Consider the following 20656-nt stretch of genomic DNA (forward strand, 5'->3'; position numbering starts at 1 on the left):
TTAACTGTAGTTAGGTCTAGGTGGTTTATAATAACAAACTCATTATTATAGCCATTGAAAAAAATCATTAGAGGCTTGTAACTGAGAGATAAAAAGGATATAAAGGGATCGATGATCGGGCTGAAATAAAGTATTTAGCTTGATAGCCAAATAACAAAGATACATGAATTTTAAAGTTTAGCAATATTTTATGAAAACAGTCGCCATGAACATTCAGTAGGTGTGGGCTGATGATGTCACATCCCCACTTGCTCTTTTGTATCTTATTAATTTGGTTTATTCAAAGTTTTTCCTCCAAGAACTGGAAAAATTGGATTTGACAACTGATTAAGTGCATTAGATATTTATTGCTGCAACTTTTTTCATTATAAGGGAGACATATTATTCACTTAAGTATAAAATAATGAAAAGATTATGATTTTATGCATGTATCCTTCAACCTTTATGTCACCTTTGTTTTTTATGTATATATATTTGTTTTTATTATAATATGCAAAGTATAGCCTCCACATAAGCATTTGATAGTTAAGGAGACTTTATCTCACAAGGCCATTGCTGGCTTTATTTTAAGTCTTCCTATTTCATTTCTTCTATGACCATATAGGCCAAATTATATCATTGTATCTATCCTAAGTTATTTTTGTATGATTTATTCGTTCTATTATTAATCTGTATACTTGATGTGTATATTTGATGCAAATATGTACTCATTGTTTTTAGAGATGAAATAAATACGAACTGAACTGAACTGAATAACATAAGAAAACGGAAAGTGGAGATGTGATATCTTCACCCCACCTAATGAATATTCATGACGACTGTTTTCACAAAACTTCAATAACTTAATTATTTCTTATCCGATTTTGATGAATCAGGGCTGTCGCTAAAGGATCGAAGGGGGTGCGATTCCCCCCCCCCCACTAATTTCGGGCGTCTGTAAATCAGCGCTGCCGTCTGGAAAATGGGGGGCGAGAAGGAAAAAAAAGGAGAAAAGGGAGAGAAGAGAAAAACTTAAAGAAATAAAAAAAGGAAGGGAATTGAGGACGGCAGAAAAAAAAGAAAGAAAGAAAGACAATCAGACCTGAAAATTGATATTTTTTTTAATTATGGAATACACGAAATTGATAGGTACCAATCAAAATTTGCGAGCGCGCAGCACGAGCAGAAATGTCAATATTCAGACCATAAACTGACATGTTTACAGCTAAAGAGCACTTTTTAAAAATTAATGTTTAAAATCACACCGTAATGAAAGGTCGATTTCCGAGGTGAAATGTGTGTTGTATATTGCCTTCCAAACTTGATATTTAAACTCCATATTGAACAAAATATGAAAATTACCTAACAGGCAATGCGAGCGCAAAGCGCGAGCGAAAATTTTATATAGTGACATGAAAGATTCTTTTATTTTCCAAGTCTTCCCCTCATCTTATTTTATTCACTCGTCTTCCTCCTCTTCTTTTTTTCTCCTCTCTTTTCCCTTTTCTTTCTTTCTTTCTTTCTGTCTTTCTTTCTTTCGTTCTTTTTTCCTTTTTTTTGCTCCGCCAACCGGGGGGGGGGGGGGGTCCCTCGGCCCCCTGGATCCGCTTATGTCTGTTACACAAGCGTAGGGCTGTTGGACTGACGCTTGTCCATGTTAAAAATGACAAACTGTCGGCTCACGCAGATCTGTTCCAACAGCTCCATGTTCCTTAATAGACCGGTTTACTAATGTAGTCAAATTTATGGATGTTTCTTCCCTTGGGGCCTAGTGACGAATTATTCCATTAACCTGTATATCTAACAATGGTATTTCAAAACTTGGAATCTACTTTGCATACATTAGTTGTTGCTATGTCGGGCAAACCACAGGGCAAGCTTTCCGGTTGTTAGAGGCAAGGAAAGGAAAGGAGGAAAAGGAAAGGGAAAAGTGAAAAAAAACGAAGATTTTTTTTAATGGAAAAAGAATGAAATCGGGAAAAGGAACGAAAGAACATTTGAGAACGAACGAATCATTCCGAAATAAGCCACTGATCTATCAGTGAAATAAGCCTATGTAATGCAATAGCATGATGGAAAATAAATTTAAAGATGACAAAATGGCAAACAATAGCGGGAAATGAAGGTTGAGTGAACTTAGTCTAAAGCTAAATTGGAAAACAAAGAAAGCTAGGGACAAGAGAAAAAACTTAATAATACGACCGGGCTGCCGAGGATAGAAAATAAAGAGCGGGAAGAAAGATGGACTGCATACAACATTGTGCTATATAAGCTTGCTAAATTTTATGCAAATAAGCTACCGGGGCTTTGCCCCAGACCCCACGCAGTAGGGGCTCTTTATTTATAACCTTCAAATGGCTCTATAACGCCCCCTGTAGGAACCCTTCCTAAACTAAGCTTTACGTTCAATCACTGGCGTACAGGCCGGGGGGGGGGTCTTGGTTCCACACCCATGCAAGAGGAAATAAAAGAAATTATAAGAGACAATGTATAATGAAAATGAATGGAAACAATTAAAATGTGTTATTTTCTGAATATGATGGAAAAATCTAACACATAAATAGAAGATATAGTCATCATCCAGCTCGCTTTGCTCGCTGGCGATTTTTTTAAACAAATTTTCCCACATTAATATATTTGCCCCCTCAAAATATTTGGTTCAACTGGGTTGAATAAATAAGAGCTATATTTTATATATCCCCGCGATTTGATTACAAATTGCGGCAATCTGCGAGGTTTAAATGGCTTTGATATCAAAATGTTCTGGGGCTCCAGACGGACCACATTAACCGCATAGCACTGCAGTATTTGAGTATGGAAGGGTTGGGCCATGGTCCCCAAAAGTTCTACAACCAAGAAAAAAAAAGGAGGAAAGAAAAGCAATGGAAACGTGTATAGGATATGATTTTATTTACTGAATATAATGTAAACAAAAATCTCAAAGTTGGATTCTCATTAAAAGTGTTTTTTTCTCGCTCGCTTCGCTCCCTCGGGACTTATATCAAGCAGCTTTTTAGCACATGCGCCATACAGCGCCTCTCGTTTTTTTTTTTACTCTAGTTTGATCACGCTACTGCCGCAAAGAATCATGTTCACAGTGGCATAATACAGACCACAAAAAAGAAGGAATTGAAAGAGAGAAGAGTGCAATATAATTTTCTGGATATCATGTCAAAATCAGTATCACAAAATTGATTTTTTTTTTTATAAAAAATTTCAAAATTTTTGCTCACTTGCTTCGCTCGCTCGCAACTTTTTTTTTAAAGATAAATTCTGCCTATACGCAAACGTCTGTCCCTCCCAAAATCGTCGCCTCATTACACCGGCCATGACACTTGTTCATACTATGATATTACGGAGAAATTTTTGGCTCTTGCCCCCCTCCCCCTGGCCAACGACCTCTATTACGCCGCTGCATATCCTCACTTATTCTTTTATATTTTATTACATGAAATTAGGTTCATTCAAAATATTTCTATCAAGAACTTAAACAATTGGATTGACAACTGATTAAATGCATTAGTTATTTACTGCCGCATCTTGTTTCATATAATGGAGACGCGTCATTTACATAATATGAAAAAATGAAATGAAACATTTATGATTTCATGTAATAACATAAGAAAAAGGGAAAGTGGGGATGTGACATCATCAGCCCACCTGATAATATTCATGACGATGTGCATATAACTGTCTTCACAAAATATTGATAAACTTTAGATTCAATAACTTATTTGTTATCCGATTTTGACGAAATTTTCAGCATTTTGCTCTAAGAATTTTACTCTATTTATTTAGATATAATATTTTCAGCCTGGACCATCCCTTTAAGGACTAGCTGTTTGCATGCGGTCATGAAAATTATATCTCACCCAAAAAATCATGCGAGTGCGAAGCGCGAGTTGAAAATTTTTGACATCCTGAGATGATAAGTGGACGTTCTATAAGCACTTTTTTAAATCATAAACTGGATGGCTATCTAATAAAACATTTGATAATATCAGGATAATATATCTAGCCATTGGCTAAACCTTTAATTGGCTAAGGATTTTTTGTCCTGAAAGGCGACCATCATTACATAAAATTTAGCAAGCTTATAATAGACGCCCTTTACTCTTGCCGTTCTTTATATTGGTCGTATTACAGACCAGTTCGTAGTTACTTCATGGACAATTTTGGTCAAATGACCTTTCATTTCTTTCATTATGATAGGCAGATTTCAAAGCAAGATATTACGTAAGATTGCCTTACATAGCAGGATGAAGAAATTGAATAGACCAGGTGACTATTATAGCACACCAATTAACACTTTATGAAGGTATTTAATGCATTCCTACTTTGAATGCATATCATAGCAAGTTGCACAATGTACTTGGCAAACTGTGAAATACCAGTCGTTCGTGGACGCATTGTTGTTTTTTGTGGATGTGAATGAAAACCACTATTCAAAAGAATATATGAATAATCATGCATCAAAGTTGGTGCTTATCTCATTAGATTTTAAACCACCATGTCACTTTAGTACAAATGACCTTCCTCTGATCCGATGCGTAGAAACTTTTGATCATGCGCAGAAAGGAGCTACAAACTGGCTTACTCTCTGATCGTCCCTTTCGCCATTCTTGCCTGTGCCATAATTTGAGTCATATCTTTTATTTCATACCCCTCTCTTGCTAATCATGCTGTATATTTCAGGATATTTTGTTCTTCCTCATGTATTCTTTGTTAAATTGTTTCCTTCCTTTCCCCCTTTTCTTCCATTTTCTCTATATGTTCTCTTTTTCTTTTCCCAGTATTCCCTTTCTTTTTTCCCCTTTTTCTTTCTTTCCCTTTTTCTTTCCCTCCTTCCCCTTGTCTCCTTTTCCCCATTCTGGTTTATATTTCTCCGGTGAAATCCGCCGGGGAGGGGGGGGGGGGGCTTGCCCCCCTGCCGCCCCCCCCCCCCCCCGCCTGTTAATACGCCACTGTATGTTTGTTGAGCTTGTTCAATTACAGATGCAGAAAGTTTTTTATAATGTAATGTTTAGTTTTCAAGACAGAATTCTAAAATATTCAGCTCGTGCTTCGCGCTTGCATTATGTTTATTGATATACACACCTTCAGTTCAATTATGCCATGGTCACATTTGTTCTACGGCGGCCGTACGGCGAGTCGGAAACAGCCGTTTCAACATTTTTTGTCCAACTAGATGATGGTGGTTTGAATCAAAATTGATGAAACGGCTGTTTTCGACTCGCCGTACGGCCGGCGTAGAACAAATGTGACCATGGTATTACAGGTGCAGAAACTGATTTTGTTTCAGTCAAGGAGCTGTCTCAACACTGCGTTGCTGCGGTCAAGTATACTTGTATGCTACCGCTGATCTCTATAGAGATCTGGGGCCCGTTGCAGAAAGAGTTGCGTTTAAACGCAAGTAAAAAACTCAATCGTAAGTCAAAAATGCGCGCTGTTGATTGGTTGAAAATCAAGTTGCATATGATTTTTGGAGTTACGATTGATTGCAACTCTTTCTGCAACGGGCCCCAGTGCATGCTACCTACCCTCGACCTCTACGTCCGTTGGATATTATGATCGGAGGCTAGGATAGTGAGTCAGTCGAGAGGCTAAAGTAAAGTCGCCGGTAATATTTGGAACATTCGTAAAATATGTCTGATCTGGGCCTACAGATAACTGAAGAGGAGGCTGAGTTGTATGATAGGCAGATTCGCCTGTGGGGCCTCGACGCCCAAAAGAGGTATATTTCATCTTTAATATTTCATCATTTATTACCTACCGGTAGGCGGTACCTCGGTCCCACCAACCAATTTTTGTGCACCGCTTTTTATTCAGAGATTAGCCATTGATTGGGTATGTGACAAAAAGAAAATCATCATATATGAATAAATTTAGTATCATTTGAAAGCTCTTAAAAAGACATTTCAAATGATAACAAGAACTCTAGTCTAATTTTCATCAAGGAATTGTTAAGTTATTCCAGTTAGAATCGCGTATATTATTATGGTCATTAATTAGGCTTTAGTTTAGTTAAAACTAAAAGGGAAGTCCACCCTGAAGAAAACTGACTTTTTTGTTGTAAAATTAAAAATAGCAGAAAAAATAGAAAAATATTGGTGAAGGTTTGAGGAAAATCTGATAAAAAGTAAGAAAGTTATTAGAATTCAAAGTTTTGGATTTGTCATAAACGAGCAGCTGCCCGATGTGTTATGTAATATAAAATGCATGAATTTCAAATTTTGGTTTGGTACCACTCACACAACATGCGAGGTTAGTAATACTAACCTCGCACAACGCATGTGGTTTCATAGTGGACTTTGACGTTTTCATTCATCACACGAATGTGAGGGAATAAAAAACGCCAAACGTTTCAGTATTTCTCCACTAATGATTTCTTTTTTAATGGTTTAAGTTTTAAAAAAAAAATGAATTGGAAATTATTTATAAAACTGTTTTTATCGCTTACCTCCAAGTCTCAACCAGGATACTCCGTTCGATCCGTCCTTAATACTGCGGTGGAAAGTACGCAAACAGCAATCGAAAAGCAATTTTTCGTATCGAACATTCTCAATTCAAGTCGTCAGCGCGTAATAGGAAATTGTACCAAAAATCAACAGGTTGCATCTCATGTATATACTTATTGGTAAAGTACGCCATCTTTTGACAAGATGATGATGAAAGTGGATTGAACGAGCAAGAAAATAATGCTGATCGCCTAGAATGCAGCTAGCTTGCAACACCGTAAACAAAGGTACGGTAGGCACTTAAGAACCAAGTTTGAAAGGACACTCGTAAAATTATGTCACTCTCGCGATGAATATTCATTAGATCGTGGTCGTGCGTGTTCAATACAAACTCTGCATGCATGCACTCGGTGTGTATGAAACACGCACGACCACGATCTAATGAATATTCATCGGCGAGAGTGACATAATTTTACGAGTATCCTTTCAAACTTGGTTCTTAAGTGCCTACCGGCTTGGTGAATAATATCGCGCGCCCTCTTTAGGCAAAAGTTGATATCAACGCTGATCAAGAGGCATCTACGTGAAGATCATGAAAAATGCTCTTATTTTATTAAAAAAAACAGCAAAGAGAATTCAACAAACGATCCATATGGTTCGGTAAGTGTTATAGAAAAAGTATAATTCATAGCTATGATGTAAAGTCATAGTTATTTTAGTAAAAATGGTGTGAAAGATTCGCGTGCACCAGGTGCATATATATGAATCCTTCACACACGAGACGATTTGAAACCATGAGTGGTTTGGTGCCCGATGACTTAATTTTGTTTTCTATTCATGATCGAGTGTGACATGATGCGTCTATTGATATACAAGGTAGGCCTACAGTCAAAACCATTTTCAATTTTCTGAGAAAATGACATCTTTTTGTTTGATTTTTTACCATTCGCTATGTATGAATGCTGCTCGCATATGACGTCACAAATCAAATAATTAAAATTCTAATAACTTTAATTATTTGATGAATTTTTCTCAAACCTTCAGCAATATTTTTTATTATTTTTTCTGCTATTTTTACAATAAACTTTTTGTCAGGGTGACAAGTCAAATGGAGTACGGTACAGAAAATCGGTTCTGTCAGAACCGATATTTGCGACCATTTTGAACCCAAGTCTTCAACAGGCTCTAAGTCTAATTTCTTTGTTATTGAGCCCTATGAAGTAATTTTGGTATCAATGGAAAGGTGAAAGAAGGTTCAATTGATGTGTAATCATTTCATCTTGTAATTTTTCTTTTTATCATTGGTAAAATAATTTCTCCTAATTAATTCAAATTAATTGCAAATTATGCAAAATCACAATTACTTGCCTCTTTTTTTGCCCAATGAAGGTGATCATGGTAGATAAATTTCATAATTTAGTTGGCATCAAAACAGCATCATGTAGATAATTTCCTAAATGAATTTGTTTAAAGTATTGTTTTTGTAATTTCTAATGTATTTCTTTGTTTTTCTGATATAAATTACAAGCACATTTTCAACATAAGTATTGTAATATTGTGGAGGGGCCGGTATAAATAACGGGTCATACGCTCAACTCACATACAGAAACCGGGAAAAGGTCCTACATATACCTTATTCACTTGTATATTCAGGCACTGCTCACTTGTATACTATGTCTGTACCTCTCGGGGGTTGAGTATGGAATGCTGCTCTGTGTAGTATGTGTACCGGTATGTATTGTTGCAGTCGTGAGTGCAGATTGTGTTTGTTCGTACTCCCGCCAATGGGTCATGTGACGTTGTCTGCTTAATTATTACTAAACCCCTACACTAGTAAGTTTGTATACATCTATGTACGGGGGTCCTTGTTTGCGTATAAAATTATTCCTTTTGTACTTTGTATGACCAAATAAAAATACAAACTTTGTGCTTTTTTCATTAATTTTATTACAGACCTTATGACCAATAGCCATTAGACAAGGCACTGAGTCTGCTCATTTGATGTTTTTTTTATTAATTGATTGTTTGACCAATTCCTTATGTATTCTATTGTTTCAACAATTTGTTATACATGTATAATATGTAGCTTTTGATTTTATAGACAATGGACATTTGATTACGGTACATATGTTTTAGGAGGGATGAGCAACTGAGTGTAAAATATGTATGTAGCATTGTATGCAATTTATTTCAAGTATTAAGAACAGACCTTCACGTTTATAATTTCGTGGAGCTCAATAAATTGCTCTCCTTATTTTTTTTAGGAGCTCAATTGAGCTCCTCAGAATCGCTCTCTGTGAGGAGCTCAAATCAATTCATTACAATACATGTATGATAAATTGTAGATTTTTCTTAACATTGTATATGCAATAGCTGTGGAGCTATTAATTATTAATCTGTGGTGAAACTAGGCCTGGGTCACATCAATACGTTTACAAGATGTCATACACGCTCCTGCTAAAAAAAAAAAAAAAATTGCTAAAATTTCACATTTTACATCTTTAAATCCATGAATTGGCCTTCTTTTTTCATAATTCCTTGAAATTACTTTGATTTAGTTGAAAACTATCAGAAAAATGAAGAATATTCACCTCTTTCCCGACTCTGATTTGAACTTACCTCGGTAAATATTGTACTTTGTAGTCCCACATGTAGACTTCCATGGTGTTGCCATGAAAATCTACATATGGGACTACATGGGACTGCAATATTATATTTACAGAGTTTAAATTAAAATCAGAGTCGGGAAAGAGATGAATATTCTTCATTTTTTTGATAGTTTTCAACTAAATCAAAGTAATTTCAAGGAATTATGAAAATAGAAGGCCATTTCATGGATTTAAAGATGTGAAATGTGAAATTTATTTTTTTTTTTTTGAGCGCGATTTTTTGCTCTCATTTTTTTTTAGAAGCGCCGGTTTTCAATGTATTTCTTAGATTTGTATACATACATTGTATTACAAAGGCCCTGTTTGAGCTCTCTTTTTTAAAGAAAAATAAATAAATTCAAATTATTAGTTGAAGACAAAAGAAAAGGAAAAGAGTGGTCTATTTCTTTCAAAACAAAACAAAAAACAACCATGAAAAAAGATAACAAAGCTCTAGACAACAACAAAACAGACATAAAAGCTCCAAACAAATACTAAAAACAAGAGAAACAAAAGTGACACAAAAACTTGTACCAATCCCATCTCCATTTTCCAGTTTAAAACACAACCCCCACCTGCACCCCTAATGAAAAAAAATAGAAGTAAATAAAGAAAAATGGTCAAATTAATAAAAAAACATAAATACAGTACTAGACCCATCTGGAAATTTTTTCTACTTACCATCACAAAATTTCGATCATTTACGCATCCAAAAATTTGATGAATTTTCAAGCTCCGATATCACAGGTGAGTATCCATATTGAAACTTAATATGTACAGAAAGTGCACATCTTCAACTGTCTGAAAAAGGGCACGAGATTGCATGCAACTATGTGCGCATGCGCATTAAACCCCATTTTCAAGGAGCCGCCCAGACAGAGGCGATGCCACTTGCAGCAAAACCCGTGTGAAAATGGTGCAGCCAAAACCAGCACTCGCGATGCAGTCGCATTCGCACATACCTAGAGATTATATTTCCTTTTCTCATTTGTACCAGAAACTCCTGCATCTGGTATAGTTAGCTTCAATAGGTGTCCACACTGCCCTGTAAAGTTTTGTACTATTAAAGTTATTTTGAATGACTGTTCAAATAAGTGGCATAAATATATAACTGTGTTCTTAATTTGTCTTCTCACTCTGCTCCCTTTATTATTCAGGTTGAGAGCTAGTAATCTTCTCTTGGTAGGCCTTGGTGGTCTAGGTGCTGAGGTCTGCAAAAACATTGTATTGGCTGGAATAAAGGCTATCACTTTGATGGACTCAGAATGTGTGACAAGGGATGATTCTAGTTCCCAATTCTTGGCTGCTAGGGAAGACATCGGCAAAAATGTAATTTGGATTCTTAAATATATCTTTTCAATAATTCAGAAAGATATTCAAGAATACCTAAAAGCCTTGTTTTTTAAAATATCTTTCAGAAGTCTTGAATAGATATCTTTAAGAATCTGTTAACTCCTAGAAATCCAAAAAGAAATGGTCTCAAAGAATCTCTTGTAGCTTTATTCTGTTACGTAAATTGGTATTTTTTTATTATTTCCACTTTATATTTCAGAAAACCTTGATGAAAAATTATTGTGATTTTTAGCTGGATAGTCATTTTGTATTGAAATTTTAAATGGAATCATCACATTTCGAATTTAATTTTGGTCTGATGTGCAAGTATAAATTGTGTGCATAACTTTGGGCATGCATGGCCAAATGTCATTTATTGATTTTTATTTCATGTCATGCATGTTTTTTTTACTACAAACTAATTAGCTGCTGTGTCTCTTTCCTCTTTCAGAGAGCTACAGCTTCAGTACAGCGAGCACAGAACCTGAATCCCAATGTGGTTGTCACCTCTGATGAAGGGAATGTATGTGACAAACCTGAAGACTTCTTCAAGCAATTTGACATTGTATGTGTGACCTGCTGTAGTGTCCAAACCATGATGCATGTTAATCAAATATGTCATGAGGCTGGTATCAAGTTCTTTGCTGGAGATATTTATGGTTTCTATGGCTTCTCATTTACAGACCTCAATGAACACAGTTATGTTGAGTAAGTCATGTTTACACTTTTTTATTACTACTATTCCTGAGAGATACAAGACATTCATTTTTAATTGGGGGGGGGGATAGCTAATTTTTTTCAGCTGCAATGGTCTAGAATCTTGACTAAAGTTTGTTAATAAACATGTCATAGTTTGTTCTGATGGTGTATTCCATAATGTTTGACTCTTCCTCTTTGCTTTCAAGGGGAAGAGTTGTCCATGGAGATATATTACACAGAGACTGCCCAGATATTTATTTAGCCCATGTGTATTGTGATACACTATTGTTCCCAGTTTTCTGCTATAATATGGAAAAAATTGTGAAAAAATGCCAAGATACAGTAAAAGATTATGAAAAGTCAAAGTGAAATCCAATAAATGAAAACTTTGCATCAGGTGAAAATTTGCTGATCAAACCTGTTTGCAATATTGTGATTGTCAAGCTTTCACTTCATCAATGCAATGTGTGTATATAAATAATAGAAAGTTCAAGACCCAGACCAGAACTACTCATAGTCTGAATGCATATAGAATTGGAAAGCTGCACCAAATAAGCGAGAAAAAAAATGTACCAAATCATTGTCCAACGTTCTAGATTCCGTCAGTTCGAGCTTGCAGGAAAATATATCTATGATAACTCTATGTGATAGAAGTGAAGAAAATAAAACCGTAATCTGAAAAGCAAAAAAATATCACCCAGGTTTTCTATGTACAAACCATCACAGTGCTTTTTACACAAAATGGCATCAGGCTAGTGAAAAGCCCAATTAAGCTTATTTGTGAAGCCTGGTCATTAAAGCTATTCTTAAGCAAAATACTCAGCTGGGAAGCTTACATTGTTTGCTTAAAAGCATTTTAAAAGCTTTCAATATGATTGTCAATTTCAAATTTGGTTCTGGTCAGGGTCTTTAAATTTTTTCTTTTCTTATGTTTTGTACATGAAATGAAATAACACAAAAATTAGAATGTAGACAGTGGAAAATGATAGACTTTGTAATTACAGTGGATGTAGGGCTGAGTCGAAGCGGACAGTGACTGTGGTGCAATTTCTTTCAGACTGATGGACAGCGAAAATTAAGAAAAACATATTTAATACACAAAAGAAGCTGATTTTCATAGTCTTTGGTGGTATTGAATCTCTTGTTTTGAGCAGTCCACTTTTCTTCCTTGAAAAATAAAAGCTCACAGACTTGATAATGTTCACTCAAATGTGAAGGGAAAATGCCATGTCCTGCCACTAATTTTCATTGGCCTAAAATTCATACTGAAGAGGTTCCTGTATGATATTTAAGGACAACTCATGCACTCAACAAAAAGAACCAACTGAAACTGATAGCTAAACAGTGTTAATTTTGCAGCTTTAGACATTAAATTCAATTTTTGAGGTTGACACCATCAGTGCTTGCTTTGGCCATGTTTGAATATTTTCCACCCAAAGGTAACATAGATTGAGTCCAATTAAGCTAGTGGATGTAGGACCTATTGGTAAGTAACTAACAACAATGATAGTTATTCTCTAAACTCATTTATTTTTTTGGCATGGGGCTTCTCAATGGAAAAAGTCAAAAGTGGACCCTATCTGTGGATTGGACCATTATTATTATTATTAATTACCTTAGTTTTGCATTTATCATATGATTGATAGCTTAATTAAGGGTAATTTTGTTTCATTTTTTAGAGAAAAACCCAAGAAAGTAAAAGGAAGCAGTGCAACAGACAGTGAATCTAAGAAATTGAAGGCTGATCCAACAGAGACTGTATTCGTTAAGAAAACAAAAACCTTTCATCGACTGAAGGAATGTTTTGATAAAGATTGGTCAACTTTAACAGAAAAACAACTCAAGAGGTCTCCATATGTATTCTTCATTCTAAGAGGTAAAATCATGTTCAGTGATTATTAGATTAAAAGTCTACATATGTCTTTCATAGTAAATAGTTCACTCATTCAATGGGAGGTTGCTCCAAGAGAAGTTTCTGAATATCCCAAATAAACAATTTTCCACCTTATAAAAACAACAACATTGTTTCATTATGCTGAATTTCAAACACAAATTATGTTAATGCTTTTTTAAAGTTGTACTGGATTCAAAGTTACTATGAAGCCCATCTCACACTGTGTGATCCGAAGCAACACAATTTTTCAAAAAATCACATTTTGCATTAAGTATGAAAGTTCCAAGAAGTATTTTGATTTTATTTGAAGTTTGGCATGATGTTAGAAATACCAGAATCATTTTTACTTTGCGGCAAAGCCCATGGTTGGAGTTCAGTCCAAATTGTCTTCAAATCGCTGGTGATGATGACGTCATTATGATTTGGAATGGAAGTTGTTCTTATTCACTCAGGGAGGCTCAAACTGAACTGAACTTCGATTTCAGTAGTCATACCACTATTCTGAACTCTGATCCGTAAGATTTTATTAGTTGGATTCCCACCAAATTTTGGTAGTGGGCTAGTGGGGGTTTTTCATCTACCAAAATATGTTATCAAAAATTCTGAAATGCTAAAAAAGTTTTATTTGTGTCATCACTTTGTTACTCTATACCTCAGTATACTCTTTGTTCTGACATAGTAAATAAAATGATTAGTATTTAGCTTCCTTTTGTTCCTTTACCTGACTGACTGAACAGTTTAAGTTCAGTCTTTTAATTCTGTACCATGGAATTAAAACAATAGAATTGTCTGCATTTCAAGCTCAAGATCTTCTTCATTCTATGTTGTCATGTTGAATGAATATGATTGGTATGATCTATTCTCAATTTTCCCACCATTATTTTGCAGTGCTTTTCAAATTCCATGATGAGTTTGGTCGGAAGCCCAAGGCAGAGAGCTTAGAGAACGACGGAACAGAACTTGAAAGACTACATAATGAAGTTTTTACTGAGCTGGGACTAAAGACTGATCTAATTGACAGCAATTATACACAGTAAGTGACTTTGTTCAAAAGGATATCATGATGTTGCAAGTACATGTTTATGTTATATTATCTGTGTAAAATGTTTTTAATTGACCCCAAAATTAAGAAAGAAATTATGGCTTAACACAGTTAATAGGTCTGATACATTTTAGTGTGTACATCACATGGTCATTTGTTTTTATTATATGCCCGTCGTAGAATTATACGCCTGTCTTAGACGGGATGTATTGTTGTATCACGCTCGGTGTCCGTCTGTCTGTCCATTAACTTTTCCTTGTAAACGCAATAACTTCAATTTGACTTACTCTAGGCTCATATAAATTGGTGTGTATGATACTAACATGGATCTCGGGAAGCCTATTGATTTTGAGTTCAAAAGGTCAAGAATAAAGATCACAGTAAATGTTTTCATCTTACCCTTCTGAAGTCCTTGTAAACACAATAACTTTAGTTGAACTTAACCTAGGCTCATATAATTTGGTGTGTATGATACTAGCATAGATCCTAGCAATTCCATTGATTTTGAGGTGAGAAGGTCAAAGGTGAAGTTGCCACCTATCACTTTTCATGCTTGACCGATTACTCCATTTCCACGTTACAGACGGGCGTATTATATGCTCGCCTTAGCGACACTATTGTTGGCTTTCTTGATATCATTTGATTTGATGTTTCTTGTAACTCTTTTCACACGTACTTCTCACCAATGCACACTCGGTGCCATATGAACTTCACATTTCACGTTCAAACAAACAATCCATTCTATTTATCTTTACCATAATGAGACCATGTATGTGTGAAATCAGGGATTATTTGCCTAATATCTGAACATAGTATTCTAAATAATATTAGTGAGAAAGCTTGTGAAATTATCTATAACTTTGCTGTGAAAAATTTCCCCTCAAAATGTTGCTGTGAAAAGTTGTAGCATCTTTCCCTGAAAATAATTCAGCACAGACGGGTTCAAACGATTAATGTCTTTCCTTTTTTTGATTTGTTAAGTAATTACTGGATTTTCTCTGTTTGATCTAAATAGATACTGTACAGGAGAACTAGGACCAACATGTGCTATTGTCGGTGGAATCATGGGACAGGAAATAATCAAGGTATGTTATTTTGAGTAACAAACCTTAGAGTCTGCAATCCAATAGTCAAATCACCATTCCTCAGACTTTATAACAGTTGAATAATATAACGGTTCCTTTCTAATGTTTTTTGAAATATTTTTATTGGTATCTTTCAAGCTTTCTCCAATCATCTATTTCTATCCCTTCTTATTGATTTAAAAATTAATTCTGGATTGATGTCCTGGGCTGTTAGATTAAAGTTCAACTTTTACACTTAGGTAATATACAAATGCAATCTTGATTAACCACTTGACTGCATAGCAAGCACGTAATATTACGTGCTGGGCGAGCGTGCGATCTGTGCGAGGTACGTAATATTACGTGCTTGACCTATCTTCTGTTTGAGGCGTCAGCACCGTGCTGTTAATACCCCTACGATGAAAACAGCGTGTGTATATCAAATTTCAGACTATGGACACCAGATGGCGCTATTCCACAAAAAATATCAAAACTTTTGCAGTGATTTATAAATGTTTGTATTCACTTTGCCATAGTGAAAGTGTATGATACTCAGTTCAAAATGGCGACTCGCAGTGGAGAAGTTAATCAGAAGGATTTTGCCGAAACTTTTGATGATAGGAATGATAAATTTAGTGAAAGATCTGGGTCAGAAGGGGAGGATGATTTTTTTAATGGATATTGGAAATAGTGATGAGGAAAGTGATGTGATTGTTCAGAATTTTTTCCCCAAGTTGCTGTCCGTTGTAGTCCCAAATAGATCTAACTTGTTTGTCCCATTCAGTAGCACCAGGGGGGTCAGTGCGCATTACAGCCTGTAGCAGTCAAGTGGTTAATACCATGTTGTTTTATAGAATTTCATCCACATTTTTGTCTCGCCTCCATAGCAGAGGTGCTGCTTTTCTGGTGGTCGTGGCATCATCAGCATTTAAATCTTAACCCAAGGTTAAGTTTTTGAAATGTCATCATAACTTAAAAAGTGTATGGACCTAGTTCATGAAACTTGGAAAGAAGGATAATCAAGTATCACTGTTCGTTTTGCACAAGTCGTAGGTCAATTGATGAAAGTTTATTGTCATTTAGAGTCAATAAATTTAGTGTTTAATTAATGTTTTTATTGTGAACAATTATCAAAAGTTGTTTTCTAAGTCAGCAATGCTGCTATATTGAATCGCATAATGCAAGTGAGATTGCCAGAGGTGTTTCACTTGTTGCTTTCTATGTTTTGTCCTTTTATGCATTTTCTCTTTTGTGTAATATTAATTGTGAATATTGTTTGCCTTTCATTAATATTTTCAATATGAATTGATATGAGTATACTTTTTAATCTCTATTAGCCAATTTGAAAATAAAACTGAATCTTCTGCTGAATGAAACAAATTCAGTATTTTCTACTTCAAAGAATAAAAGATAAATTTCTTATAAGATCGGTTTACCACAGAAATTGAAAATATAGAAATTTCTATATTTTCAATTTCTGTTGTTTCAAATTGGTTTGTGCAGAAAAGGAGAGGAACTATGATTTGTGAGCTTTCTAAATAGTATACAGGACAGAAAGCCCAGTTCATAGCATGACAGTATACACAATAACTCCATATTTGATGGCATTTTCAATACTTAATATGTTGAGCAAAGGATTCTTATCCATTTTACTAAAATTGTCATTCAATTTCATTTGTGTCCACAGGCTGCGTCTGGTCGAGATGCCCCACTGGACAACTTCTTTCTGTATGATGGAGTAGACAGCCTTGGAATGGTGGACTGTATTATAAGATCATGAATGAATATGACTTTTGTCCTTTCAATGTAACTCTTCGAGAGATGTTGAATCCTTAAATACACAGCCTTGGAAATATGGAGTATAATGCGATGTCATGAAAGATTACAATTAGTGCCCTGTATGGAGATCCTTTACATTCCAGCTTTGTATGGTATTTAGAAGATGGCGTTAGAGACTGGACTTAACTTTGAGTTTTATGGATATGATGTTTTAACAAAATATGGAAGCTCCATTAAAAACATTTTATTTTGAAGATAGAGAAATATGATAAAGGATAATGGACTCTAATGCCATGACAGGTCATGGCAGGTCATGGCATCACCTCTTAAAATACCTCAATTGAAAATAAATAATTGTGTGTTAATAATGGTGAAAGTGGAGATAATATTAATGATAGTTTATTACATTTTAATATGATATTACAGCTTCGTGTAAAACTTTATTGTAGAGATCTGTTAAAGTGAAGGGGTACCGTACAATGACAACAAAAAGAGAAGAACAAGTTCATTCCAGTTGAAGTTTATTTATCAGATCTCTTCAAAAAGATTGATATATCAGCGTTCCCTTGAATGTCAAAAGATAAATCTTTATAAATATAGGAAATGTCTTTTTTTGAAGGCTGGGCAAGCCACAGTATGGAAACCAACTAGAAGGCGCACATCCTTACTGAACGAAGAACGAAAATCAAACTGACCAGGCCCTGTGAGACTCAGTGCTCACTGGCCTTCGAGACGCTAGCCCTTCTCATACAGCGTCAAGTACTGTACCTCAAATACTATCTAATCACAAAGGCCATTACAGCCATAACCAATTTAAGTGCGACGCTAGTTGCCTAACCTAAAATGGCCAATCTCATAGTCAGTTTCATATGACCAATCAGAAAACAACTCTACTAGAGTGCGTCCAATCAGAGCTATTGTATAAAACAGAAAGAAAGAATGGTGGAAGCACTGGGAATAGCTAATTAGCTAATGGATAGTTTCAGGATACTCAGGTGTACATTTCCATTAACACAAAAGGGGTCTGCATGGTCCCTTCTCAACATTTTAGAGGAAACACAGTAGCATTTAACACATGAAAGGGATTTGATATCCAGGGACATTTTAGAGGAAACACAGTAGCATGTAACATGTGAAAGGGAATTGATATCCAGGGACAGCTATTCTATTGTTCTGTATACAATTTTTTTTTAACAAGTGCACACCTAGTTACCAATAATGCATATATCATTTCCATTTATTTGAAAGCAGGATAAAAGAGAATTGTTGATTAAATGCTTTGCTCACGGGCATAGGTGCTGAGGCCGGGGATTGAACCCCAGACTTTCCATATATAGCCAGGCGCCTTAGACCACTCGGCCACGGCACCTCCACAAAGATTAAACATAAACTGGCAAAGCGCCCTCCTAAAATCGATTTGGCTCAGTGTGACAAAATGTGTACCACTTCAAAAGGATGGACTATAATGTCATTACAGGTTGTGACTTCACATATATTAGAATATGACACACCTTAAATGCTTAAATGTATGTTAATAATGGTGGAATGTGAGGTTCTTGACACGAATGTTGGCTCGTGAATCACAACGTTAGTATTATAACATTATGAAACGTAAGCACGATTGAAATTTTCCACCGAGGCATGGTGTCTTTAAAAGATGATTTAGAAATAGATTTTAAAAGTGCTGTACTTGTAGAGGTGATGACCGGTTCTTCGATGTCATGAATAAAGCATTATGGATAGGGCTATATGGTAGTGCATAATATTGTCACAGACTTTGTTATTTTATAAAGAGGTATAATGTTGGTATCCTCATTGCATTGTCAAACATTGTACACATATAAGTAGATCTAAGATACTGTGCAATGCTTTATCTCTTCAACCTTTGGTATAAAATCTCATTATGCCCAGGTTCACACTAGACAAGCACAAGAATGGGAAAAAGTGGTTAATTGATGAAAAAGAATATGCTCCTTTTCCCTTCTACGTCAAGTCCATTTGTATGTTACAAAATCAGTTATTTAGTTCTGCCGAATATTGCTTGTATGTTATTCTTGCAACAAAATCAGCTCAAATGAATGACTTCTCAAGTTTCGATCCCAGATAATAGGAAACAATTTGTGTAAGTATTGCAGGATCTGGCTACCTTGAGGATAGTGATTGGTCCATGTTTTCATGAGGAATGTATATATCATGCAACAATTTAATGTGCTTGTTTTCTAATAAAGGGTTAAGTATCACCTTTCTTTTTTAAATGAATGCTTTAATGAAATGTGTTTGTGTTTGACCCTGTCAAACTTTTCCTTCTTTCTAATTGCATAGTTAACACACAAAAAATATGTATGTTGTGTGTAAGTGAATGTTTGAATGTGATTTTAAATGATTTGACACGATAAGATAAGCATCGTGATGATGATTACAAAAAGTGCTTAGAATATTCATTCTTAAGATTTTAGTATTCAGAAAAATAGACTCGCGCTTCGCTCTCGTATTAGGTTGATTTATTTACTGAGGTACCTATCATCTCCTAAAAAAGGGTCTTTTTACATGTTCCCTTTTCAGCGCTTATAGCGCTTGCATTCATTGCTTATGTTAGATGTGCATTATGTTTATGATTTCAAAAATATATATATTTCTTCATAACGTCTTAATACTGAAAAATATTCACACTTGCATTGAAACGCACTTGCATATTATGTTTTATTTTGACTGGCTGAATTTAGGATATATATAAACAGTGTAATACACTTTTAAAGGGACGCGATTTTAGCGCTTGCCCTGGGCGCTGTTTGTCCCGCTAGGTACGCCACAGGGATAGGGTGTGCTACTGGTATAGACTGAAGGGACACATTAGTGAAGAATATGGAGTTGCTGCATGGTTCCAAATATTTCCCAAAGTACGCATTTTTAAGAAAAAGTGCTCCAATTAACTATTTAATAACAATACAAATAAGTGCGATTACTAAGCAACAAATCCATAATTTAAAATGCAGGTGCACAGGTAAAAAAAATACAAAATTTATTTGAAAGGATTACTGACTGATAAACACTTTTTATCAAATAAAACACTGTTTATCAGCAATAAACTGCGCTTTGGTCTTGATAAACATTGGGCGAAAAACAAATCATTGGGAAAATAGCACGCCATAAAGGCATATTCTTATACACTGTAAAAAAACGAAATGCTAATCTAGCACTTATTGAGACTGCACTTATATTCGTGCTAATTTTCTAGTTCAAATTTAAACTAGAAAATCAGCACTCATAGTGAGATCACTATACAAGCACTGTAAGTGCTAAATTAGCACTTCATTTTACAGTGTCATCATGAAAGAGCAAAACGATTGAAAAAAAGTTTAGTCGGAGCAAAAAGTCCCAGAAAATTTTTCAGTGGAATTACTGCTTCAAAAAATGGATGCACTAGCATACAATAAGGTGGGGGAATCCACACCTTCCCCCAATAGTTCCACAACCAAGAAAAAAAAAGAGTAAATGAAGGAGGAAATGGAAGAAGGGGGGAGTTCCCAGTTATATTATTTGGCAAGGGCCGCAGAACGCGTGAGGGTGCTTCAGCTCTTCAACTTTTTCCAAAACCGTGTAAAGATAAAAATTCAAGAAATTACCATCTGCAGGATCTGATTGTGATTTTTTGCATGGTCAGTCACCCCCCATATTTCCTACTTTAAAAAAATATGGCGGCGTGCAAGCATTTGTTTGGTGAATAAAATGTCAAAATCTATCATATGATTAGATTTTGTTAT

General features: G+C 35.2%; 1 protein-coding gene across 1 annotated transcript; it reads left to right on the plus strand.

Moving 5' to 3' along the window:
- The first annotated feature begins 5545 nt into the window (after positions 1–5545).
- LOC121419250 (SUMO-activating enzyme subunit 1-like) lies at positions 5546–19150 on the plus strand. The gene is made up of 7 exons (XM_041613633.1): positions 5546–5713; positions 10243–10414; positions 10869–11125; positions 12796–12992; positions 13899–14043; positions 15068–15137; positions 16804–19150. Exons 1-7 carry the CDS (start codon positions 5625–5627, stop codon positions 16894–16896), a joined length of 1023 nt encoding a protein of 340 aa, XP_041469567.1. The 5' UTR covers positions 5546–5624; the 3' UTR covers positions 16897–19150.
- The last annotated feature ends 1506 nt before the right edge of the window (positions 19151–20656 follow it).

Source organism: Lytechinus variegatus, chromosome 7 (genome assembly GCF_018143015.1).
Source record: "Lytechinus variegatus isolate NC3 chromosome 7, Lvar_3.0, whole genome shotgun sequence".
NCBI lineage: Eukaryota > Metazoa > Echinodermata > Echinoidea > Temnopleuroida > Toxopneustidae > Lytechinus > Lytechinus variegatus.